At 41.3% G+C, this 26540-nt stretch overlaps 1 protein-coding gene across 8 annotated transcripts in view; it reads right to left on the minus strand.

The window, feature by feature from the left end:
• The window catches only part of nompA (no mechanoreceptor potential A), a 72619-nt gene extending 46654 nt beyond the window's left edge, over positions 1 to 25965 (minus strand). For 6 of the 8 annotated variants that reach the window (XR_008408757.2, XM_053793464.2, XM_070100086.1 and 3 more), the window contains exons 1-2: positions 25639 to 25965; positions 99 to 183 (exon numbers count right to left, since the gene is read on the minus strand). Coding sequence is in view for 7 of the 8 variants with exons in the window: in XM_053793464.2 (XP_053649439.1) it covers positions 99 to 174 (76 nt within the window). In the remaining variant the exon portion in view is untranslated. The remainder of the gene's footprint in view (positions 1 to 98; positions 184 to 25638) is intronic. The other 2 variants (XM_053793465.2, XM_070100085.1) reach the window with 1 other exon arrangement.
• Between the last annotated feature and the right edge of the window lie 575 nt (positions 25966 to 26540).

Below are 26540 nucleotides of genomic sequence, written 5' to 3' on the forward strand. Positions count from 1 at the left end.
ACAGCTGGATAAATGAATCGAGGTCTGAAGTCAATCTGCTTAATGGTATGCAAATTTCAGCCTTAAAGTAACATGAATAGGAGAATTATGGGACATACCTTCAGAGAGGAGGTGAAGAGCGGAAACAATGGCCACGGCATTAAACATGCTGGTCGCTCGGATCCTACAGGGCATCTTTTAGCTCTGGCGAGGAGAGGAGAACATGTTAGCTTGACGGAAGTCCACCACCGAAGACCAGTGCCTCTTTTTCTAAGGCGGCCTGCCACAGCACCCACAAGCAAGACTTTTCAAATTGCTTTCAGTTCACCTCTAACAGTATTTCACTCAAGGTGTCACAGTCTGTGCTTTATCACGAGTATTGTGCGCCGCTTGTGGTGTTCTGTGTGCGTAAACGTATTCAGTGTCCCTTTCCCACCGCCTGTGGTGTTCTGTTCGTACTAGCAGTGTTCGATGTCTCTTCACCACCACTTGTGGTGTTCTGTGTTTGTACTAGCAATGTTCGATGTCTCTTCACTACCACTTGTGGTGTTCTATGTTCGTATAGTGTTCGATGTTTCTTCCTCACTACTTGTGATGTTCTATGTTCGTACTCACAGTGCTCGGTGCTTTCCCCACCGCTTGTAATATTCTATATTTGTACATACAATGTTCGATGTCCCTTCCCCACAGGACAGTGTTAGCTCTGAGGAACCACCATAACAACTGCACGCCTCACACACTGTGACCAACAGTAGCCTACACGGTTGAAAGTGAACACCCTTCACTCACGCCACCATTAGAGTTCAAAATATATATATTCCGGGTCCAAAAATCGCACGTAACGGAGAAGGGGCAATGAGCAGCTCAACACTCACCAAGAGCGGTGAACGTCCCCTCCAAAACCGGCCAATCACAGCCGCGCTACTAAAACCCGCCCAGGAAGCCCTCCGTTGGTTGGCCGCCGTTGCGTGAGTGGGCGGGCTGACCACGATAGACCACACTTCATGATAACATTGTACTCGGAATATTATTATTATGTTTTAATCTGTTTTCACGCACTACCAGGCGGGAGAGGAAGGCAGCCCATTTCCCTGGCTTCCTGTAGGCGGCACCACAGAAGGATGCCGCACCCAGAGCCATTACCGCAGCCTTTGTGGCTTCAAACCCCACAGTGTTCGCTAGCTGACCAGGCATCTAACCGCATTCCCAGAATTTTGAAGGGAAGCTATAGCCATTCCCAGTGTCCTCTCTTCTATTCTTAGTGTAACAGTATTCATTCTGTGTCGCCTGGCGGCCTTTCCTAATCTCCCAACAGGTATATCTTGTCTCCCAGCAGCCATTTTAAGTATATCATCCATACCACCAACACCCCCCCCCCTCACTCACTATCATAGACGTTACCCCTACAACTTTGACACCCACCACCACCACTACTAACATCGCAGCCACAAACACCACCACCAACACCAACACTACCACAACCACCAACACTACCACCGCCACCAGTAGCCTGGATACACCAAGTGATCACATAAAGAGTATCACAACGAGCACAAGTCTGAGTACAATTATGAGCACAAAATTACTATCCTTGATAAGTGTAACCGTGAGTACAAGATTATCATATATATATATATATATATATATATATATATATATATATATATATATATATATATATATATATATATATATATATATATATATATATATATATATATATATATATATACATATATATATGTGTGTGTGTGTGTGTGTGTGTGTGTGTACAAAAATGAGTTAAAATTTATCATTTATGATAAGTACAGATTATGCAGATTAAGCAGATTTTGCATGTCGATTAATCCTGTCAGTTGTATACTTTACTAGCCTTATAGATACAATGCTGCTTGTTTAAAAGTGATTGCATGATACGCATTCCTGAAACAGTAATGAGTATTCACGCATTCTGGAAACAGTAATGGGGCTAATACCAATTCTTGCGGAACCCCGCTTGTCACACTTTCCTATTCCAGGATCTCTACTAGGACAGTTACTTTTTGTTTCCTTCTCACAAGTCTTTCCTTGATCCACTGCAGGACAATCCCCGTTATTCCTGTGTGTGTGTGTGTGTGTATGTGTGTGTGTGTGTGTGTGTGTGTGTGTGTGTGTGTGTGTGTGTGTGTGTGTGTGTGTGTATGTGTGTGTGTGTGTATGTATGTGTGTGTATGTGTGTGTGTATGTGTGTGTGTGGGGCGGAGGAAGTATTTACTAAGGCAAGCCAAGGTAAAAAAAATATATGAAAAGAGTGAAATAACTCAATTTTTTTAATAGACAAATACCTGATCTTTGTTTCAGTCGAGGTTTAATTACCTGTATCCCTGTCTTTGTTTCTTTGTTCATTTGTTTCTGTTTATTTTTTTTTTTTTTTTTTTTTTTTTTGTCAATGCCCAGGGTCATCCTCCTCTCATGTCATGAATCAGATGTCCTTGTGTTGCCCTTGTGTTGCCCTTGTGTTGTCCTTGTGTTGTCCTTGTGTTGTCCTTGTGTTGTCCTTGTGTTGTTCTTGTGTTGTCCTTGTGTTGTCCTTGTGTTGTCTTTGTACCACGGAATATTGAGAGGTGGGAAGTCACACGGGCGCCCACACTAACATTAATTACAACGGCTTTTAGAATGGAGGAAAATCTGCAAGTCATGATGACTCAGCGAATTATTGCTGGATGATATCTCTCGCTCTCTCTCTCTCTCTCTCTCTCTCTCTTTCTCTCTTTCTCTCTCTCTCTCTCTCTCTCTCTCTCTCTCTCTCTCTCTCTCTCTCTCTCTCTCTCTCTGTACACATACACATTCACGATACTACAATTCCAAACATGCTTTCAGGAATCTCTGGCGGGAGGATCGAGTCTGCACACCTCAATGCAGCTTCCCGCACTGCTGTGTCAGGCGTTACAGCGAGAGAAAGGCAAGAATTTCGGTCTGTATTGCTTTTCCAGTTCTCATCTGGGTGAATTCGTTTAACCTTTTCTTCTTCTTCTTCTTCTTCTTCTTCTTCTTCTTCTTCTTCTTCTTCTTCTTCTTCTTCTTCTTCTTCTTCTTCTTCTTCTTCTTCTTCTTCCTTTCCATCTTCATTATGATTATTATTATTATTTTATTATGAGAAAGCGCTAAATCATTAGGAATCACTGAAAGCTTGTTGACTGGGAGTCAATCTTTTTCGATCACTCCAAGGAGAAGACAGCTCCAGTTCCTAGAAATAAGAGCCCATGAAGTGAAGCGACTATAAATATATATATATATATATATATATATATATATATATATATATATATATATAGAGAGAGAGAGAGAGAGAGAGAGAGAGAGAGAGAAAGAGAGAGAGATAGTTCCCTGTAAAGGGACTCAATATATCTTGCGATATTGCTTGGCTGATCTGGAAGCTGGATCAGTTCTTGGAGGTACGCTTTGTCGAGACGCCCACACGTACACACACACACACACACACACACACACACACACACACACACACACACACACACACACACACACACACAAACCTACTGAAGTTTTATGACAATGTAACTGAAGTAAGACATGAGAGGGAGGGACGGGTCGATTGCATTTTCTTGGACTGCAAGAAGGCCTTCGACACAGTTCCTCACAAGAGATTAGTACAGAAGCTAGAGGATCAGACACGTATAACAGGAAGGGCACTGCAATGCATCAGAGAATAACTGACAGGGAGGCAACAGCGAGTCATGGTACGTGATGAGGTATCACGGTGGACGCCTGTGACGAGCGGGGTCCCTCAGGGGTCAGTCCTAGGATCAGTGCTATTCTTGGTATATGTGAAGGACATGACGGAAGGAATAGACACAGAAGTGACCTTATTTGCAGATGATGTGAAGTTAATGAGGAGAATTAAATCAGATGAGGACCAGACTGGCTCCTAGAATTTAACCCCGCCAAATGCAAAGTCATGAAGATTGGGGAAGGGCAAAGAAGACCGCAGACAGAGTATAGGCTAGGCGGCCAAAGACTGCAAACCTCACTCAAGGAGAAAGATCTGGGGGTGAGTATAACACCGAGCACGTCGCCGGAAGCCCACATTAACCAAATAACTGCTGCGGCATATGGGCGCCTGGCAAACCTGAAAATAGCGTTCCGATACCTCAGTAAGGAATCGTTCAAGGCTCTATAAACTGTGTACGCCAGGCCCATACTGAAGTATGCAGCACCAATTTAAACCCACACCTGGTCAAGCACGTCAAGAAATTAGAGAAAGTGCAAAGGTTTGCAACAAGGCTAGTTCCAGAGCTAAGAGGAATGTCCTACGAAGGAAGGTTAAGGGAAATCGGTCTGACTACACTGGAGGACAAGAGTGTCAGGGGTGACATGATAAGGACATACAAAATACTGCGTGAAATAGATAACGTGGACAGAGAAAGGATGTTCCAGAGATGGGACACAGAAACATGGGGTCACAATTGGAAGTTGAAGACTCAAATGAGCCAAAGCGATGTTAGGAAGTGGAATAGTCTGGCAAGTGATATAGTGGAGGCAGGAACCATACACTTTTAAGACGAGGTATGATAAAGCTCATGGAGCAGGGAGAGGGAGGACCCAGTAGCAGTCAGTGAAGAGGCGGGGCCAGGAGCTGAGTCTCGACCCCTGCAACCACAATAAGGTGAGTACAATTAGGCGAGTACACACACACACACACACACTCGTACATCAGGGTGTTGCGCTACACACTCATCAAGGTTCACCACGGGCCATCCTGGCAACATTTCACATGTTTTTTTTTTTGTTTAAACATTGTGTACTGGCCGTGTGAGATCATCTCTGCTTTTGTTATAACTAAATTCTTTTGAAAAGAGCCATTGTCTGGTTCAATAATTCCCGTTTAGAGGGGTCGTGTTGGGCGACGCCTGGATGACAACATTGCATCTCATTACCTTCGTTTTACTTACAATTCATTTTACAACATTTATAAATAACACCTAAGTTTTTTATGATGGCACTCCTAATTTAATTTTATCATCGTATCAATATAGAATAATAAAATGGTAGGTAAGATAAAAAAATAGCCAATAATATGGCTTTAATTAATTCGATGACAGCGTCGGGTGCAGGGAATCGGACGCTGTTGCGTCAAACTTCCGGAGGAAGTGTGGAGAGTTGCCGCTTTCCACCAGATGTTATAGTTAATTTATGTTAATTATTTATAATTGATGTTGCTGCTGCATATATCTCTCAGGAAGCAGTCGAAAAATCTTAATAATTTATTAGATATTCGAAAAGAAATGAGCGACATACCTGTCAATGTTACCTGTCATGGTTACCTGTCAGTGTTACCTGTCAGAGTTACCAATTAGTAATACCTGTCAATGTTAATTATCAATGTTACCTGTTAGTGTTACCTGTTAATGTTAATGTTAGTGTTACCTGTCACTGTTATCTGTTAACATTACCTATCAGTGATACCTGTCAGTGTTACCTATCAGTGTTACCGGTCAGCTTTAGAATAGTTTAGGTTAGGATAGGTTAGGTTAGGTTAGGTTAGGTTAGGTTAGGTTAGGATAGTTTAAGTTAGGATAGTTATGCTATATTTTTTATACGAGACTGAGGTCCTGTTAAACCTTGAATAGTGCTGGGTTTGAAGACCAGCTGAGGATAACAGCTATCAGTCTGTAAAAAAGCTGAGATAAGATAACAGCTATCAGCCTGTAAATAAGCTGAAGGGGTAGGGTCTCTCCAGTTCCCTGGATCAAGAACCTTCTCACCAGAGGGGTACCATGCAGTGTTGTATAATGAGATATGTTGCGTAATGCTACGCAAGTACTGTTAGACAGTGACGCAGTGAGCGTCATCAGGGGCCAACCACCTGTGTAATGTATGTATATGAATTCGTGTATGTATATCTTAGGGACAAGATTGGAGTCCAGGACCAAAAATTCATTGACGGAGCAATGATCTGGGATAATCTAACGGGCTCAGAAACCAGACCTGCTCCCCAACAACTACAAACAATCGCACTGGGATGGTCCAATAGTGGAAAATATAGCCTCAACAATGCTTCAGAGTGTGTCAGGGAAGGATAGAGCCCGCCTCCTGGCAGTGAGAGCCCCTCATGCTGGGGACTTTCTGTTGGCTGTTCCCAACTCCAGCCTTGGCACACGCCTCGACCCACAGACCATCCGCATCGGTGTTGCCCTTCGACTTGCCGCCCCTATTCTCGCCGAACACAGGTGTATTTGTGGCAATGAAGCAGCAGACCGATTCGGGTACCATGGTCTTGTGTGCCGTAAATCCGAGGGAAAGATTGCAAGACATGAGGAGGTTAATAACATTATCAAGAGGAGCCTCACAACAGCTGGATGCCCAGCAGTAAGGGAGCCACCCCAACTATGCAAATCTGATGGCAGCCAGAAGCGTCCAGATGGTATCACCCTTCATGCCTGGACAGATGGGAAGCAGGTGGTGTGGGACTATACATGTGCATCTACCTTGGCTGATACCTATCTCCAATACACCAGGGAGGAAGGAGGGGCAGGTGCCAGCTTCAGGGAGTCCCAAAAGTCTAGAAAATATGGAGAACTTGCCCATCATTATATGTTTGTTCCCATAGGCTCAGAGACCCTTGGCTCATGGGGAAAGAGTGCATCTAAATTCCTTAAGGAGCTGGGAAAAAGACTCATCAGGGTAACTAGGGATCCCAGAGCAGCTAGTTTTCTGTTCCAGCGGCTCAGTGCGGCTGTTCAAAGGGGTAATGCCTGCTGCATTTTGGGCACACGCCCCAGCTCTGAGGAGTTGGATGAGATTTTCGCTTTATAATCGGTGATACACACGTAACAACATGTACCGTATATGCCACCTTTATATCAACAATGTATCTCTTAAATCTTCTGTACCATATTATGTAATATATATATATATATATATATATATATATATATATATATATATATATATATATATATATATATATATATATATATATATATATATATATATATGTATGTATGTATGTATACCAAACTGCGGCAGGCCAGGACTCGACCCTACGAATCTTGTACCGCCTCTAGAGACAGCAGAATACATTTGCAAGATATGTACACATACACATACACATCCCTCTCTAGAGAGAGAGAGAGAGGGATGTGTATGTGTATGTGTACATATCTGGCCAATGTAGTGTAAAATACGTACAACACTTTCATTATTCTGGATTAAAATTGTGCATGTATACATGTGTGCATATATTCACAGTGTATATACACTAAGGGATATTAACGTCTCAGTGTATATACACTAAGGGATATTAACGTCTCAGTGTATATACACTAAGGGATATTAACGTCTCAGTGTATATACACTAAGGGATATTAACGTCTCAGTGTATATACACTGATATACACCTCTCAGTGTATATACACTAAGGGATATTAACGTCTCAGTGTATATACACTGATATACACCTCTCAGTGTATATACACTGATATACACCTCTCAGTGTATATACACTAAGGGATATTAACGTCTCAGTGTATATACACTGATATACACCTCTCAGTGTATATACACTAAAGGATATTAACGTCTCAGTGTATATACACTGATATACACCTCTCAGTGTATATACACTAAAGGATATTAACGTCTCAGTGTATATACACTGATATACACCTCTCAGTGCATATACACTGACATACACCTCTTAGTATATATACACTGATACACACTTCTCGGTGTATATACACTGACATACACTTTTCAATGTATATACACTGACATACACCTCTCAGTGTATATAAACTGTGAATACTGTGCCTGTGTTTCAGATCTCGGTCAAACTCGAAATAAATGCCATCTATTACGCCAGAGGTTGACACAATGCATGACAAACAGCTTTTTCTTTCACACTGTCGAGCTTAGTATAATTATTCCGGAATAACAGCCATAATTATATACATACCTTCATTTCCGCTATGGTCTCTTATACCACCAAATGGTAGCTATGGTTGCCCACTTGTCATTAAGATTGGTTAGTTAGTTGGGTCATTAAGGGTCATTAAGGCTGCATATCACCTGTACACCACCAGTCGAGAACGCTTCAGTCACAATTTTAAGGGATTAAAAGAAGCTCTGTGTATATGTGCTTAGAGGTACACCTCTCCGTGTATACACTGAGATATACACACACCTCTCTGTGTATATACACTACGAGAGTAAATCTGGGAGTGAATCTGGCAAGTGGTAAGTTTAGAGGCGGAGACAGGAGCTAAGCCTCGACCCCCCGGAAATCACATATAGGCGAGCACTGTGTAATGTGCATATGCACCTGTCTGTGTATATATACACTGAGACATACACGCTTCTCGGTGTATATAACCTGCTTACATTATTCATAAGTTACCTAACCAACGTAAGCATCTCTATTGATAGAAATCGTGAATAAATGAACGTTTATTTACGACAATGTTGTCGTAAATGCATGCTGAATAACAAGAAATTAAATTTCAATTCATTCTAGAATGTTTATAGACTCGCACGTAATGTCTGTTCTCAAAGAAAACGTAAACAGTAACGTAAATTAGACGATTAACATCAAAGAAAACGTATGTGAACAGAGGCATTTGAAATCAAAGAAAACGTATAGATTTAACTCAAACTATTTTGTTCATTAATTCTGGGAGTTTCCTGAATGGCAGAAGGCAGAGAGCAACAGCAAGGGATGAGGCATTGGAATGGGAAGAACAACGAGTGGGGTTCCTCAAGGATCAGTACTTGGACCGCTACTGTTCGTCATATGTGTCAACGATCAACCAGATTCAACCGAGTCCTGTGTGTTACTGTTATGAATTTGAAGAGGAGAGGAGAGGACACTGATAAACTTGACGAAGCCCTCAACACTACACGTATGGTCAAACTAGTGGCTTGTCGAGTTCAACCCCATCAAATGCAAGGTCTTGCAAATTTAATAAGGTGAGGGCAGACGAGACAAGCAAGGAGAGAAACTACAAATATTAGAGAGTGAAAAGGATCTGGAGGTGAACATAACATTCAGCATATCCCCAGATTTACATAAAAAAACATATAATGCTAGCGATATATTCAAGATTAGTAGACTTTAAAACAGCATTCAGGAACTTCAGCAAATAATCCTTCAGAGCTTTATATATATGTTAAGTCAGTTACTGAGAATGAAACCCCGGCATGGAACGCAAATCTGGGAAGCAAAATGGCTCAAAGATTTGCAACCAGACTAGTCACAGAACTGAAAGGAAATCACTTCGACCTTAGTGACACTGACGACCTTAGCGGAAAGAAGAACAAGGGGAGATATGATCACAACATTCAAAATCTTGAATTAAAAATACCAGGGTCAAGGGGGCACAGATGGAAGCTGAAGACACGGATAAACCATAGAGATGTTAGGAAGTATTTCTTTAGTCTCAGGCTGGCTGATAAGTGGAATGACTTGGATGAGGCAGTGGTGGAAGCAGACTCAATACGCAGCTTCAAGAGTAGATATGATAAGACTCAAGAGGCCAGAGGTCAGTGATGTCAACCAAGGTGGTCAAGGAATCTCGACCCCCGCAAACACAACTCGGTGACCCCCCCCCCCACACACACACTGTGAAGCTCATGGAGCAGAGAGAGAGTGGACCTAGTAGCGACAGGCGAAGAGGCTGAGCCAGGAGCTGTGACTCGACCCCTGCAACCACAAATAGGTGAGTACACACATATACTGCTGTAATACACAGTATAACACTAAAAACTGAATATTTTCCTCAGTATAAACCGAGGTCACAGTATAAGTGCAATGTATCAACATAGTGTCAACACGTACATGTCAGGTTTGCAATGACCAACTTAACGTACACAGAACTTGGGTGTAAATCGGTGTATGAATATATATTACTGTACATAAGTGCACATCAGCGTACACTAGTGTGCATGGGCACACACGAGTGTTCAGGTGTATACACGGGTGAATATGGGTGTGCATGGGTGTACATGAATGAACATGGGTGTAAATGGGTTTACAGAGGTGACCGTGGGTGTACAGCAATGTAAATTGGGAAGAAGACAAAGAGACAGACATACTATCCTACATAACTCATACATACTAAACGACAGACACACACAGATATGATGTTAGGAAGTATTTCTTTAGTCATAGAGTTATCAGGAAGTGGAATAGTCTGGTAAGTGACGTAGTGGAGGCAGGAACCATACATAGTTTTAAGACGAGGTTTGATAAAGCTCATGGAGCAGGGAAAGAGTGGATCTAGAAGCGACCAGTGAAGAGGCGGGGCCAGGAGCTATGAATCGACCCCTGTAACCCCAGATAGATGAGTACAGAAACAGGTCAACAAAAACAGAGACATACATACAGACAGGCAGTCATACAGACATATATCTCTGAGCCAGGAGATGTAGCAGTTGGAGACGGCGTCACAGTGGGGGAAGCCCAAATCCAGTATTAAAATCACCTGGATATTCCACTGAAGAAGCCTACTGTGAAGGCGATACGTTTCTATAAACAACAATACCCAAGTGTTGGGCATGTGTCTTGTTTATCAACGCGTCAGTATTGCGTACAGGGACTTTAAGTATAATTTTATTATTAAAGTAAGTAAAGTAAATTGTGCTGGTTGCCTATATTAATGTTACCCCTCCCTCCGCCGGGACGCATTATTGGAAGGGTGACTGCAACATCCGGTGACTCAGTCACGAAAACCACTGATGAGTCCCTCACTCAGATCCCGTTTTCTGTTTTTTTCCCTCTCAATATATATCACAGGAAGAATGTAACATTATACTGTAAATAATGGGAGTAAAAAAACTTCATGTTAAACATTGTGTTTAGGAGTTTACTGACGTAACTTTTTGTAATTAAATAAGTTAGTATTTGTGTTATATACAAGGAAATATACACCGAGAGGTGTATTTCTCTCAGTGCATATGTATACAGAGAGTTTTCTTTAATCCGTCATCGACACCATGCCTAACCCTTCTAGGGTAGGGTAGGTGCCTAAGCCCGAGCCTTTAGCTCATAAGACTGTCATTCCCATTAGCTCCCTTGGGGCGGGGATGGCAGACCAGAGAGGCCTAGCTTGTGGCTAGGCCTGGGGACAGTTGGTCCCAAAGATGAGGAGGTACTTGTGCCTCCTCCCATGGGAGACTTAGGTCTCAGACACTCCCTAAAGAGGGAGCCAAGGCCGGGCCACCACTTGGACAAGGCCCGGGCCGGGAGAATACCGGCTAATCTTTAACTAACTAACTAATTTAATCCGTATTTTAGGGATTAATATTCTTGACTGGTGATGTACAAGTGACATGAAGCCTTAATGATCCTCGTGTAGACGATAGGCTTTGAACCCCATTAACTAACTAGTCTTCATGCCTATGTATATATACAGTATACACTGAGAGATGCGTATATCTTGTATGTAAAGGGAAAGGAAAAAAGAAAGGAATATTACACACACACACACACACACACACACACACACACACACACACACACACACACACACACACACACGAAAAAGCTCTTGGAGCAGGGAGAGAGGCGGTGCCAGGAGCTACGACTCGACCCCTGCAACCATAAATAGGTGAGTACATACACGTGAGTATACACACAGACACACATGGCCTCAGAAACTCTTATAATTCATCGCCAAATATCAAAAGATCTTTGAAAAGAACTAACGTTGATTTTAAACAAAATAAACGATTCCAAAATTGCAATAGTAGTCTAAACTATGACATGCAACAAAAAAAAAAAAATAGAAAGAAATGAGAAACTTGCAAGAAAACATGTCCCAGAAGGAAGAAAGAGATGCTGACAAGCACCATACATGTCTTCGTTCTCTGACAGGAGGAATACAAAGATGTGTGAGCAAGGAGTAAGTCCATGGCCCTGGGGAGGGACTTGTGGGAGAGTGGTAGTGGGGAGGGGAAGCTGGATGTGCATGACAGAGAATGCTGGTAGACTAGTAGATGGTAAAGAATGCTGGTAGACAGCCGAGTACATGGTAAAGAATGCTGGTAGACAATCGAGTACATGGTAAAGAATGCTGGTAGAGAGCCGAGTACAAGGTAAAGAATGCTGGCAGATAGCCGAGTACAAGGTAAAGAATGCTGGTAGACAGACTAGTAGATGGTAAAGAATGCTGGTAGACAGCCGAGTACATGGTAAAGAATGCTGGTAGACAGACTAGTAGATGGTAAAGAATGCTGGTAGACAGCCGAGTACATGGTAAAGAATGCTGGTAGATAGCCGAGTACATGGCAAAGAATGCTGGTAGATAGCCGAGTACATGGTAAAGAATGCTGGTAGATAGCCGAGTACACGGTAAAGAATGCTGGTAGACAGCCGAGTACATGGTAAAGAATGCTGGTAGATAGCCGAGTACAAGGTAAAGAATGCTGATAGATAGCCGAGTACATGGTAAAGAATGCCGGTAGACAGACTAGTAGATTGTAAAGAACGCTGGTAGACAGCCGAGTACATGGTAAAGAATGATGGTAGATAGCCGAGTACAAGGTAAAGAATGCTGGTAGACAGACTAGTAGATTGTAAAGAATGCTGGTAGACAGCCGAGTACATGGTAAAGAATGCTGGTAGACAGCCGAGTACATGGTAAAGAATGATGGTAGATAGCCGAGTACAAGGTAAAGAATGATGGTAGATAGCCGAGTACAAGGTAAAGAATGATGGTAGATAGCCGAGTACAAGGTAAAGAATGATGGTAGATAGCCGAGTACATGGTAAAGAATGATGGTAGACGGTCGAGTACATGGTAAAGAATGATGGTAGACGGTCGAGTACATGGTAAAGAATGATGGTAGACGGTCGAGTACATGGTAAAGAATGATGGTAGACGGTCGAGTACATGGTAAAGAGTGCATGAGAGCGCATGGGAAATGTATTCAGACTTCATTTTAACAGAGTGCATGGGAGCATATTAAAGTGCATGGGATTACATGGGTGAGACAATTTAAAGTCTCACATCCCACACTCGAGGCTCTTACTAAGAAGAACTAGTAAGAGCGTGTCTGCCTCTGCCTCCCACTGAAGCACTCTCAACACCACAACACAAGCACTGTGTATGGCTGGTGCTTCAAATCCTCTGTATAACCTGAAATATGCTCAGGTGTGAGCGAAACGTTGTCCAGATACAGGTTTCCTCTGGTGGAAATGTCTTCAAGGACCCCAATGGTAATAAGTCGCTTTGACTTTCTTTCTAGGGTTATCGTAGGTAAATTACTCTACTTACGATAATTGTATCTATGTGTATCTGTGCCTAGATAAGGTTACTTAGTTGTCTTACAGGAATAGATGGAGATTCAGTCCTCCTTATCGGGGGATATACACGCTACGTAACTGTACTCACCTCCCTGAAAGTGAGTGTGGGAGGGATACTAGATGGCTGTGATGTGTATTGATGAAGGTAAAGGGTGGTGCTCACACGCAACGATGGAAAGTGGCTCTAAAGGTATAAAAGTGTCACCTTTAAGGGGAAGAATTACACGACGAGAGGGCAAGCGATAGAGATAATCTCGCGAGAGCACTAGAGATACATAACAACAAAAGGGGGAAGCTGCACCTTCAACACCAGCAGATTGAAAATATTAATAAAAGAGGAGAAACGACATAGGTCGCAGGCAGATTTAATAACGAAGTAAAAGTATTTTGGGGCGTTGTCCTGGTGAGTCCGCCATTCACGTGAGTTATATATAACTGTGAATGACGTAGTTGAGTGGCGTGGTTGACCTCGATTCTGCCTCACCTGGTCACACCTGCTGGCGCTGGCAGCCCTTGCAGGTCAGCACTGTGATTTATGGCAGGAATTTTTTTTTATTGGTGGTGTTGCGATATGGTTGGGTGTGTTAGCGCTGTGGTGGCCTAGAATGAGCCTTTTGTGTGGTTGTTGTGGCATAGTTAATGTGGTGATAGCTTCCTGGCCACCAGTGGCACTCACAATGTCACAATGAGGAAGCTTGCCTCAGCTGGTCAGGTATTAGACACATTGTCACCACTGAGTAAGTTTGTAGGATCGAGTCTGTTGAGCAAAACCAATGAGAATACAGGAATACAGAAAAAAGGCACAATACCGTGACTGGAACAATTGACATTTAACCCGCATATAGGGGAAAGAAGCTTATGACGACGTTTCGGTCAGTGGTTCAAGCCGGTTAGAAACGTCGCCATAAAGCTTTTTTCTCGTATGTGCGAGTTATTTGTGCATTGAGAATAAAGTATTCAGATCACTCATTTAACTACATTCTCTTTAGTTTTTAAAGGAATAGTGCTGGTAAGCCAGTGGAAGGCCTCCGTCAGATGACCTAAAGCTCTAGTGGTGGATCATTATATGACTTAGATACGCGTAGGGAAGCTCTTGTCCTGTTCTCTGACGAGAACAAATGAGTGAGGCTGGACAAGTAAGCCAGCGGCTGCTTCTTGTGGCGCCCCAACCAAAGCAACGACGACTTCCACATTCGCTCCCATGCAAGAATCGCGAACAAGCGATAAAAGATGCAAAACAACTACAGGGGGGAGTTGAATGATAGCTTCAGGCCTTTCGTGTTGCAATCAACACATCAGGAGCTTGCATTGTTGAAGAAATGAGTAAGAGATCTCAGCAGATTCGTTCAGAGAAACACTCTTGCTTAGCAAGAGCAACTACGGTCGTCAGGGCTGAGAGAGTATCACACTAATGCCTCTAGTGAAGCTGGGTTTATCCTTCTATACAGAATTGTTCTGGTGGGATTTGTTTCACCAGGTCACAGGGCCCATTAGATGACGACAAGAATGCTGGCAAATTCGCAGGGTTTATAGAGCGACTGGGGAATGGAAGGTAAATAATTTTGAGCTGAGGACGAGGAGAATGACTCAGATTCCTTTGGTCAGGATGCCTTCACCAGGATGAAGGAACCAAGGAAGGTAGAGAAGTTCGAATAGGACAGAATGGTTCCTACAAGCATACGAGAAAATTGTAATTACCACCAACATTATCAGAAAAATCAACACGACCAATAACCACCAGTAATCACCGTCAACTACTCACCACTAACACAATCACTGACAGGATAACGTACACACCCCAGTTTCTTTGCTTGCGTCGAGGGTTCGTGAGCGACATGTCAACATTGTCCCAGCTGGTGTACTGCGTTCCATTCATTCATTAGCTCCCACTCATTCATGGGGTCATAGACGGTGTTCAGAAGCACACATATCAATGAGTGGAGTTTGCTCTGTTATGATGCGGTCAGCGATGCGTATAACCACGAGCCATAACTAATGCGACTGTCAAATACATGGACAGTGATTTGAGGGACGTTTTTGGAAAGCAAGAAAGAAGAAAAAGAAGATGAAGAAGAAGGGGGAGGAGAAGAAGAGGGAGGAGGAAGACATAAACTTTATATAATCAGACATTTAGCCGAAACAAACAACAATAAACAGAAGAGCATCAACCAAGGAGTATCACCACCAAATAGTAAAGAGGTGAAGGCGAACACGGAAGAAGAGAGAAGAGGTTGAGGAAGAGGAGGACCAGGAAGGGAAGTGTAAGAGAAGATAACGTGGAAACAGGGAAGATGGGAAGCAGAGAACATCCCAGGTGTGTGTATGAGAGCGATGGTGTGGTGTGACGCTTTTCTGACACGCTTCCATAATTTTTCATGGTTACCGCCTGTTCCGGGAGTCAACCCTTCCGTCCCGCGGAACATGAACCTCTTCTGCGCCCGTGCTGAGGTTCTGAGAACCCTTTTATACTCTTCGTGAGATACTGGATCCCCTTCTACAAGAGCCCTTCTACACTCCTCCTAAGGTACCGGAACCTGTTCTACACACGTCCTGAGATACTGGAACCCCTTCTACACCCGTGTTGGGTACTGAATCCTCTTTTGCACCCGTCAAGAAGTACCATAATTCCTTCTACATGCCTCCTGAGACACCAGGACCCCTTCTGTACCAGTCATAAGGCACTTGAACCCCCTCTACACCTTTCTTAAGATACTTGAACCCATTTGTATACCAATCTGGAAGTGCTGGAACCCTTTCTACGCTCTTTCAGTGTTACCTGAAAGCCTTCTACATCCATCTTGAGATACAGTAAACTCTCTTATAAAGTTCCTCTGTATAGAGCAATATTTTGTAAACGTAACTGAAAAAAATTACTCAAAACTGAACAGCGCCTGGCAAAGACTTCATAATTCCCACTGTTCAATTGTATAAAAAAGCAATATATAATGAAGCTTTATAACAAGAAGCTTTATAACAAGAAGCTTTATAACAAGAAGCTTTATAACAAGAAGCTTTATAACAAAATTTAGCACAGTCGATCTTCACTTTTTTTTTTCGACCGTCTCACTGTACTCTTGCCTTTTACACTCGTCACCATACACACTAACACTTTTCCATACAGTGAGCTCCTTAATAGACACTTTAACCCCGAGAGTGTTCATCTACCTGAACGAAAGATGACGATAGGGAACATAATTTTTCCAAATCAGTCGTTGGTGGTATCAGTCGTTGGTGGTATCAGACGTTGATGGTATTAATCTTTGGTGGAATCAGTCGTTGGTATTACCAGTCGTTAGTCATATCCCATTTTTAGAGAATAATCTACATCGGTTCCCAGTCACGAGATATATACACCAAGATGTGTATTTTTCTCAGTGTATATATACCCAGAGTATACTTTAATCCCTATTCTTAAGAATTAAAGTATTCTTATGTGGTGATCACGTTAGAGGCTTAATAACCATCGCGTAGTCGATAGGCTTTAAACCCCGTTAACCAACAGTTTTTCTTGATCACAAAAAAAAAAAGTATTTTTTTTTGTATCTAGATAAAATAAACGTTGACGTTTATTTAGAGCGAGAATGTACGATCTAACGTAAGTTCTGTGAGTTTTTATGTGAACCCCTTGAGGAGGTGTTATGTGAGCTAGTGGAGCGAAGGGTTCTAACAGGCTAGGTTCATTGCGCTGGGTTCATTGTGCTGGGTTCATTGTGCTGGGTTCATTGTGCTGGGTTCATTGTGCTGGGTTCATTGTGCTGGGTTCATTGTGCTGGGTTCATTATGCTGGGTTCATTGTGCTGGTTCATTGTGCTGGGTTCATTGTGCTTGGTTCATTGTGCTGGGTACATTGTGCTGGGTTCATTGTGCTGGGTTCATTGTGCTGGGTTCATTGTGCTGGGTTCATTGTGCTGGGTTCATTGTGCTGGGTTCATTGTCCGGGGTTCACTGCGCTGGGTTCATTGTGCTGGGTTCATTGTGCTGGGTTCATTGTCCGGGGTTCATTGTCCGGGGTTCACTGCGCTGGGTTCATTGTGCTGGGTTCATTGTGCTGGGTTCATTGTGCTGGGTTCATTGTGTTGGGTTCCTTGTGCTGGGTTCATTCTGCTGGGTTCATTCTGCTGGGTTCTTTCTGCTGGGTTCATTCTGCTGGGCTCATTCTGCTGGGTTCATTCTGCTGGGTTCATTCTGCTGGGTTCATTCTGCTGGGTTCATTATGCTGGGTTCATTATGCTGGGTTCATTGTGCTGGGTTCATTGTGCTGGGTTCATTGTGCTGGGTTCATTGTCCGGGGTTCACTGCGCTGGGTTCATTGTGCTGGGTTCATTGTGCTGGGTTCATTGTGCTGGGTTCATTATGCTGGGTTCATTATGCTGGGTTCATTGTGCTGGTTCATTGTGCTGGGTTCATTGTCCGGGGTTCACTGCGCTGGGTTCATTGTGCTGGGTTCATTGTGCTGGGTTCCTTGTGCTGGGTTCATTGTGCTGGGTTCATTGTGCTGGGTTCATTGTGCTGGGTTCATTCTGCTGGGTTCATTTTGCTGGGTTCATTCTGCTGGGTTCATTCTGCTGGGTTCATTCTGCTGGGTTCATTCTGCTGGGTTCATTCTGCTGGGTTCATTGTCCGGGGTTCACTGCGCTGGGTTCATTGTGCTGGGTTCATTGTGCTGGGTTCATTGTGCTGGGTTCATTGTGCTGGGTTCCTTGTGCTGGGTTCATTGTGCTGGGTTCATTGTGTTGGGTTCATTGTCCTGGGTTCATTGTGCTAGGTTCATTGTGCTGGGTTCTTCGTGCTGGGTTCATTGGACTGGGCTCATTGTGTTGGGCTCATTGTGCTGGGTTCATTGTACTTGGCTCATTGTACTGGGCTCATTGTGCTGGGTTCATTGTGCTGGGTTCATTGTGCTGGGCTCATTGTGCTGGGATCATTGTGTTGGGCTCATTGTGCTAGGTTCATTGTGCTGGGTTCATTGTGCTGGGTTCATTGTGCTGGGTTCATTGTGCTGGGTTCATTGTGCTGGGTTCATTGTGCTGGGTTCATTGTGCTGGGTTCATTGTGCTGGGTTCGTCTATGTACTTCGTCAGCATCATCTACACTCAGTAGCCACTTCATTAGGTACACCTGTACACCTGCTCGTTAATGCAATCACGTGGCAGCACCTAAGCGCCTCTAAACATGCAGACATGATTAAGAGGGTCAGGTGTTGCTCAGACCAGACATCACAACGAGGAAGAAATATGAACTATTTGACTCTGGTCGTGGAATGATTGTTGGTGCCAGACGAGGTGGTGTGATTCTCTCAGAAACTGTTGACCTACTGAGATTTTCACACTCAACAGACTCTTAGAGCTTACAGGGAACTGTGTGAAAAGCACAAAACGTCCAGTGAATGGCAGTTCTGTGGGAGACAATGCCTTGATAATGAAAGAGGTCAGACTAGAATGGCCAGACTGGTTCAAGCTAAAACGAAAGTGACAGTTACTCAAACAACTATGAGTTACAATAGTAGTATGAAGAAGAGCATCTCTGAATGCACAACACGTTGAACCTTGATGTGAATGGGCTACAGCAACAAAAGACGACGTCGGATTCCACTCTTATCAACTAAGAACAAGAAAATTAGGCTACAGTGGGCACAGGGTTACTAAAACTGGACAGTTGAAGATTAAAAGAACGTCGCCTTATCTGACAAATCGCTATTTTTTTCGCCGTGACATGCAGATTGTAGAGTCAGAATTTAGAGTAAACTTTTGGGATGCGGTGAAAGGGAAGATTCGCAGCATGAGTGTGCAGCCGACAAATCTGCAGCAAGTGCATGATGCTATCATGTAAACATGAACCAGAATCTCTAAGGAATGTTTCCAGCATCTTGCTGAATCCACGCCACCAAGAATTCAGGCTGTTCTGGCGACAAAGGGAAAGATCCAGCCCAGTACTAGAATAGTGTACCTAATAAAGTGGCCACTGGGTGTAGTTCGTGGTACACACAGACTGATGATCCCTCGTCAGCACCACTACTGTTGACACAAAAATATTATATACAAACAAAACCAGTCCTCTTTTTTACAAGGACGTTCATATAAACCTCTTGTTTTAAGTTACAAAAAACAAGGTCCTTTTAAACAATGAATAATACCTGGCATAAAACAGATAAAATTCGAATAAAAACATAAACACTTTTTTTTGAGAGAGAGAGAGAGAGAGAGTTGGGAAAGAACAGAGGCGAGAGGATGGAGGAGTAGGGTAAAGGGAGAGGACAAAGGTCGAGAGAAAGGAAGGGAGAGAGGTAGTGAGGGAGAAAGGGAGGAAGGGAAGGAGGAAGGTAAAAGGGAGATATTGATGAAGAGAGAGAGAGAAAAGTAGGAAAAAGGCAGAGAGGTAGGAAATTAGCTGGGGGTAAAACAGGAAGTGAGCGAGGGAGTGGAGGAAGAGAGAGAGAGAGAGAGAGAGAGAGGATGAAAGGGAGGGAGAGAGGGGGGTTTAGGTGATATGGGGAAATAGACAGGGATAGACGAAGGAAAGAGAGATAACAAAATAAACGAAGGAAAGAAATGAGGAAGATGAACGACTGCAGCATCCAGAGATCATCTCTCCCTCACCCTCATCACATTCATCTCTCACAGCCCTCAGCATCCAGGAATCATCACAGCCATTTCTCACAAGCCTCAGTATCCAGGGATAATCTCTGCCCTGACCCACATCGCATCCGTCTCCCATAATACTCAGGTGCATTCCTTAACCCCTTCTTTAACATAACACAATTTCCATCTCATATGAACATTCATTTTTCGCAGCTGTTGCTGTTGCTGTTGCTGTTGCTGTTGCTGTTGGTGTGTGGACTAAACTCCTGGTAGTGACACTAACAGCATCAGGTATCCGGGTCAAACTCCCCTGAGACGAACCAGTTCAAGGACTCGAACTTCACAAAGAATTTAAGTAATTTCACACAGGAAATTAAAAAGAAGAGCATCGGACTAACACCATTTTAATTTTCTGACTCGTAAAGTTATAACTGGAACGTAGAGCTGAAGGTGATAATAATAATAATATACATATATTTTTTTTTCTCTATAATTACCATAATTTCCTGTCAGGTCGTGTAAAGACACGACCTGACACTCTTGTTATTTTACTTTAGTAAAAATGTTGTATTCTGAGAATCTGTATATATCGTTAATTAGTTGTTTCAGGTGGATAGGTTATAGACTGGTTCCGGGTTCTCGAGGCTCCAAGTTAACTGTTGATATATTAAGACATGTGCAACACTTGGGTATAATTACTGTGGAAACGTGTCGCTACACGTTAAGGATATAAATTCGGGTTGTCCGGGGGAAGGGGAGGAATCAGAGATCCGATGGGTTTAGCTCTCACTCCTACCCCCTTCTTCCTCTCAGTGCCAATCAGTACTCCAGAAATGATAATTGGCTTTTGTGATGTGAGGAAGTATTGAGGATGTAAGAGTGAGCTCCGCCCTACACAAGGACATTGCCAGAGTCACGCCTCTGCTCCTGCCCACGATAATGATTTTTTTGTTGTAGTGATTTTAATGCGAATCTTATATGTTGAAGACAGCTGCTTGTTATTAATATTTATGTTGATGGTGATTGTATGTGTGTGTGTGTATGTGTGTGTGTGTGTGTGTGTGTGTGTGTGTGTGTGTGTGTGTGTGTGTGTGTGTGTGTGTGTGTGTGTGTGTGTGTGTGTGTGTGTGTGTGTGTGAGGGAAGGAAGTTGTTATAGAATATGTTTGTTAATATCTGGGTGTTTCCTTTAATCGTGATTAAGCATAGTGTATAATCTGTGTCCTCGTGGGAGATGTTCACTACCTCAGCCTTGATAGATCTATCAAGGCTGAGGTACTGAACACTTCCTATCGAGGCTGAGGGATTGATCACCTGAAGTTTCATGTTTGGGTCTTCTTCACCAGACATTTTGCCCAGCTCCTCGAAGCTCCATGTATTCCTGTCCTGCAACGTCACTTCCCTACTTTCTGTAGTCTACTTACCTGCTCATTACTTGTTACCCTGCTAGGAAGATCACACTTGGTATAACCTCTTTGATGGCTGTTACACCTACTAACAACTCTGCTAATTTTCCATTTAGTTTATTAGCTTAATTTGCTGTACATGTACTTTTGTGAACTGCGTTTCGATCTTTCTGTTGATAAGTATCACTAGGTATGATTTTTTACGGTCACAAATGGTGATACAGACGAACTGTGGGAAAGGATACTTTTGTATAGTTCATGACATTTATTAAAGAAAACGTTTCGCCACGAATGGCTTCTTTAGTCTGATGGAGGACTATAGATGAATGGTTCAGGGAACCGACAGGTTGATAAATTATACACATGTACAACGCTTGGGTACCTTTACTGAGGAAACGTTTCGCCACACAGTGGCTTCATCAGTCCATACAAAGGAGGGCGTTGAAGAGCAGGAGGAGTTTGAGGTAATCAGTCCCTCAGCCTTGAGCCGATGTGGTCAGTCCATCAATCTTGAAAGGAATACGGTATATGTGCGAAGAAGTAGCTTATATACTGCAGGTAGGAGAGGTGCAGCAGTCGTAGGTGGTCACGTTGTCCAATGTGGAAGTAGGTCATGACCTAGGGTCAGGCAAGTGAAGAATTCCCTGTATTAAGATCCCAAGATGTTGCTGTGTCAGAGAGGAATGTAGATGAATGGTTCAGAGAAGAATGGTTCAGAGAAGAATGGTTCAGAGAAGAATGGTTCAGAGAAGAATGGTTCAGAGAAGAACGGTTCAGAGAAGAATGGTTCAGAGAAGAATGGTTCAGAGAAGAATGGTTCAGAGAAGAATGGTTCAGAGAAGAATGGTTCAAAGAAGAATGGTTCAGAGAAGAATGGTTCAGAGAAGAATGGTTCAGAGAAGAATGGTTCAGAGAAGAATGGTTCAGAGAAGAATGGTTCAGATGAAGGACTGATGGAAACGTTCCTGGCGAAACGTTTCATTTAAAGAATGTTCTGAATTGTACAGAAGTGTCATATCCCATTATATTTCTTCTGATGGAGGTCTGGGGAGGGGGGGTAGGAGGTGGTTTGAAACAGATGGTTTGTGAATGTTTGGAATGTTTTTTTCAATGTTAATTTTGTAATATATTGTGTATATATTATTAATATTTTTTTCAATGTTTTGTAAATGTTTTTTTTTTTAACGTTTTTGTGAATATTTTTTTGAATGTTTTCTTAATGTCTTTTAATGTTTTTTGAATATTTTTTGACATTTTTAATGTTTTTAATGTTTTTTTTTTTCAATGTTTACGAATGATTGTTTTTTCTAATGTTTTAAACATGTATTCAAATGAATGTTCTACAATGACGTTCTTATGCAGGAGCGAATCATTTCTTTCGTTGCTTCTGTTATGTCTTCTTACAGTCGCCCGAGAGTGTCTACAAAACTACGTTTTTCTGCTTCCATCCATCTTTTGCCTCTTTCTTCCATCACTACCAATTGCTCAGCATCATCTTTCAATTTACTCATCTCCAGTTCAGTTCTCTGGGCCTACTTTTCATCTACTTTTATCTTCCTTTCTCTAACGTTTCATAGTCTAATCTTCACTGATTTTTCACCTGTTTTCTCTCTGAGTTCTTTGGTGCTGTCGATTCAACTCCTCGTTTATTGTGGTCTTTAATACAGCTACTTTGAGATCTATTTACTCTAACACTTCCTACTAGCATCCTTTCCTGATCCTAATTTCCTTCTTTATGACTACTCGATTCCACCTTCAATCTCTTTTTCTCTCTCTCTCTCTCTCTCCTATAAAGAATTTATTCTCGCTTTTCCTGACTGGATAATCTTTGTTGCTGTTGCTGACGATATTTAAAGTCAATGAACTCGCTGACTGGACTAGAATTTTATCCCGATATAAAATTATTAGAAATAATGGATAGAGAAATAAACAAGAGACAGTAAGAAAGACAGGGAACGCACAGAGGGATAGGACAGATAGACAGACATAAAGACTGTCTAACGTAAGGCAATAAGAAAGACAGAGAATATAGACAAACAGAGAAGATAGACAGACAGATATACAGGCTTTCTAACAGAAGGCAGCACGAAAGACAGGGAACACAGAGAGAAACAGGATACATAAACATGACAAGAGAAACGAGAAAATGGGTGAAAAATGTGGAGCCATCCAGTTAGGACACATTTGAAAACATGTGTGTTAATAATTCCAGGATGGTGACACACCTATCAACACGTTATACGAGCCAGGTGGAACCACACCTGCTGACGTTGAAACAGCTGACCTCCTAAAGCCGAGGGCGGAACATTGTTAGCATTTATATAGCCCGTGTTCCAATGTAGATTTTGCCAGTTTCAATCTATATTTATTGCATATTCTTCACGCTATATTTCCCCATATTTTTCTTGTCGATGCGAGGTGCTGTATAACTCTTTCGAGGTTTGTAATAATAATAATAATAATAATAATAATAATAATAATAATAATAATAATAGTAATAATAATAATAATAATAATAATAATAATAATAATAGTAACAATAATAATAATAATAATAATGATAATAATAATAATAAGAATAATAATAATAATAGTAACAATAATAATAATAATAATAATAATAATAATAATAATAATAATAATAGTAATAATAATAATAATAATAATAATAATAATAATAATAATAATAATAATAATAATAATAATAATAATAGTAATAATAATAATAATAATAATAATAATAATAATAATAATAATAATAGTAACAATAATAATAATAATAATAATAATAATAATAATAATAATAATAATAATAATAATAATAATAATAATAATAATAGTAACAATAATAATAATAATAATAATAGTAATAATAATAATAATAACAATAATAATAGTAACAATAATAATAATAATAATAATAATAATAATAATAGTAATAATAATAATAATATAATAATAATAATAATAATAATAATAATAATAATAATAATAATAATAATAATAATAATAAAATGTTTTGCTTACAGAATTAATTAGTACAAGGAATCAGAGAAGCCTTGTGATCTGTAGTAGGGGTTCAGTCCTCTGTATTGTTTGCCTTCCACTGCCAGGCTCTGTATGATTCGTACGAGTTTAGCGCATCTCACAAATTCGTTGTTGCTACTGATAGGTCGTGGGAGGTACACAAATGTCATTATTTTTTTTTAACAAAATCTAACAAATTTTCTCATGGGATTGTAGAAACTATTAAATATTAAGTAAATAAGAAAAGAAACTTGAAAAAAATGTTAAAAATTCGCTTTTTTATGTTTTTTTTTCGTTTTTGTTTATAGAGTTTATTGAGCAGTTAAGGTGTTTTCTTTCGGCTTCACGTCAGAGTCGGTCATGAACTCAACTATGGCTCTTCCTCCAAGGTTTTCATTTATAACTTGAAAATGCCTCATCCGATCGGCTTCAAATTTTCAATGCTGGTGAACTATAGCCAGAGGAACATTCATGGAAAAACTGGTATGTATAGCTGCTTTCTGATTAGTTTAATGTAGATAATTTAATGTGGATAATTCTTGGTTTTTGTTTCACTGAAACAACTTGACAAAAACTCTTCTGATCGGCTTCAAACTTTCAAGGCAGTTGAAGATTACATAGTGGAAGGTTCTAATGGGTTTCAGGTGCCAGTCTGCCATCTTTAATGAATAAACTGGGATATTAGTTTCCATGAGATAACTAGTGAATGGTTCTTTTTGTTTGGCTACACATCTCAACTACTGATATTTAACTGCACTAAATACTGGAACCCCCGCTCTGTACTAATAATATTGCATGCACTGCAGTATAAATATATATATATATATATATATATATATATATATATATATATATATATATATATATATATATATATATATGTATATATATGCATATATATATATATATATAAATATATATATATATATATATATATATATATATATATATATATATATATATATATATATATATATATATATATATATATATATATATGTATGTATATATATGCATATATATATATATATATATATATATATATATATATATATATATATATATATATATATATATATATATATATATATATATATATACTGATGAATTATTTGATAATTTTATCAGTTTGTGCTCTCTTGAGAGGATTACTTAGGACGTCTTCTTATAACCTCTTGTAATTGCTGCAAGAGATTTAAAGCGAGATAGACGTAAAGTGAAATAGATTTATTGTGAGATAGATTTACAGTGAGATTTCAAGCGAGATACATTTAGTGAGGTAGATTAAAAGTCAAGATTTACGTAGTGACAAGCATTTTATGAGGCGACTGTGGATAATATCAACATACCTGGTGAGGTCGAAGTTGGTCAAAGTTACAGTCTTAATGACTGTGTGTGAGGGGTCAAAGACTCCTCTCCTCTGTATCTCCTCTCCTGAGTCTCTTCTTTAACACTTCTCCTTCTTCTCCTCCTCCACACTCCTCCTCCTTCCTCCCTTTGAAGTCCTCCACACTCCTTCCTCAGCTCCTTCTCAGTGAACATAAACAAAAGGGTAGTTAGGAAACTGGCCACTTTTCACAGCAGTTCTTGTTCCTTGGAGCGCTACACTGATTTATGCTATCTGTGCTACGATGCTCCTGCAGCAGTCAGACCCCGCGGGGACAATCATAGGCGGAGAGGTGCGTCAGGGGTTTATAAGAGAGGTAGAGGGCGTTGGTTCTGACGCCAGGGAGCGCCACCCCAGCCGTGCCTACGACAGGAAGCAGGCGGAGCTGGTCGCGCACCACTGCTGCTGCTGCTAATGCTGCTGCTGGTGATGCTGCTGGTGATGCTACTGCTGCTGGTGATGCTGTTGCTGGTGATGTTGCTGCTGGTGATGCTACTGCTGCTGTTGCTGGTGATGCTTTTGCTGCTTCTGTTGGTGATGGTGATGTTTGTGCTCCTGCAGCTGGTGATGCTGCTGTTGCTGCTTGTGCTGCTAGTGCTTTAGTGCTGCTGCTGCTATTGTTTCTGTTACCGGTAGAGTGAGAGAGGCTGCAGAGAGATCCACGGACGGCTGAGAGAAGAAAAGGGAGAGGTGGGAGAGATGAGAGAGATGTGGAGGAGGATGGGAGATGAGAGAGATATGGAGGAGAAGGATGAGGGAGAAAAGTATCATAACACCGACAAGTTAGTGAATTAGACACATGTGCAACATTTGGATATCTTTATGGACTAAATGCTTCTCATGCACAACAGACTTCTGCTGTCG

This window comes from Cherax quadricarinatus, chromosome 71, assembly GCF_038502225.1.
Source record: "Cherax quadricarinatus isolate ZL_2023a chromosome 71, ASM3850222v1, whole genome shotgun sequence".
In the NCBI taxonomy this organism is placed as follows: Eukaryota; Metazoa; Arthropoda; class Malacostraca; order Decapoda; family Parastacidae; genus Cherax; species Cherax quadricarinatus.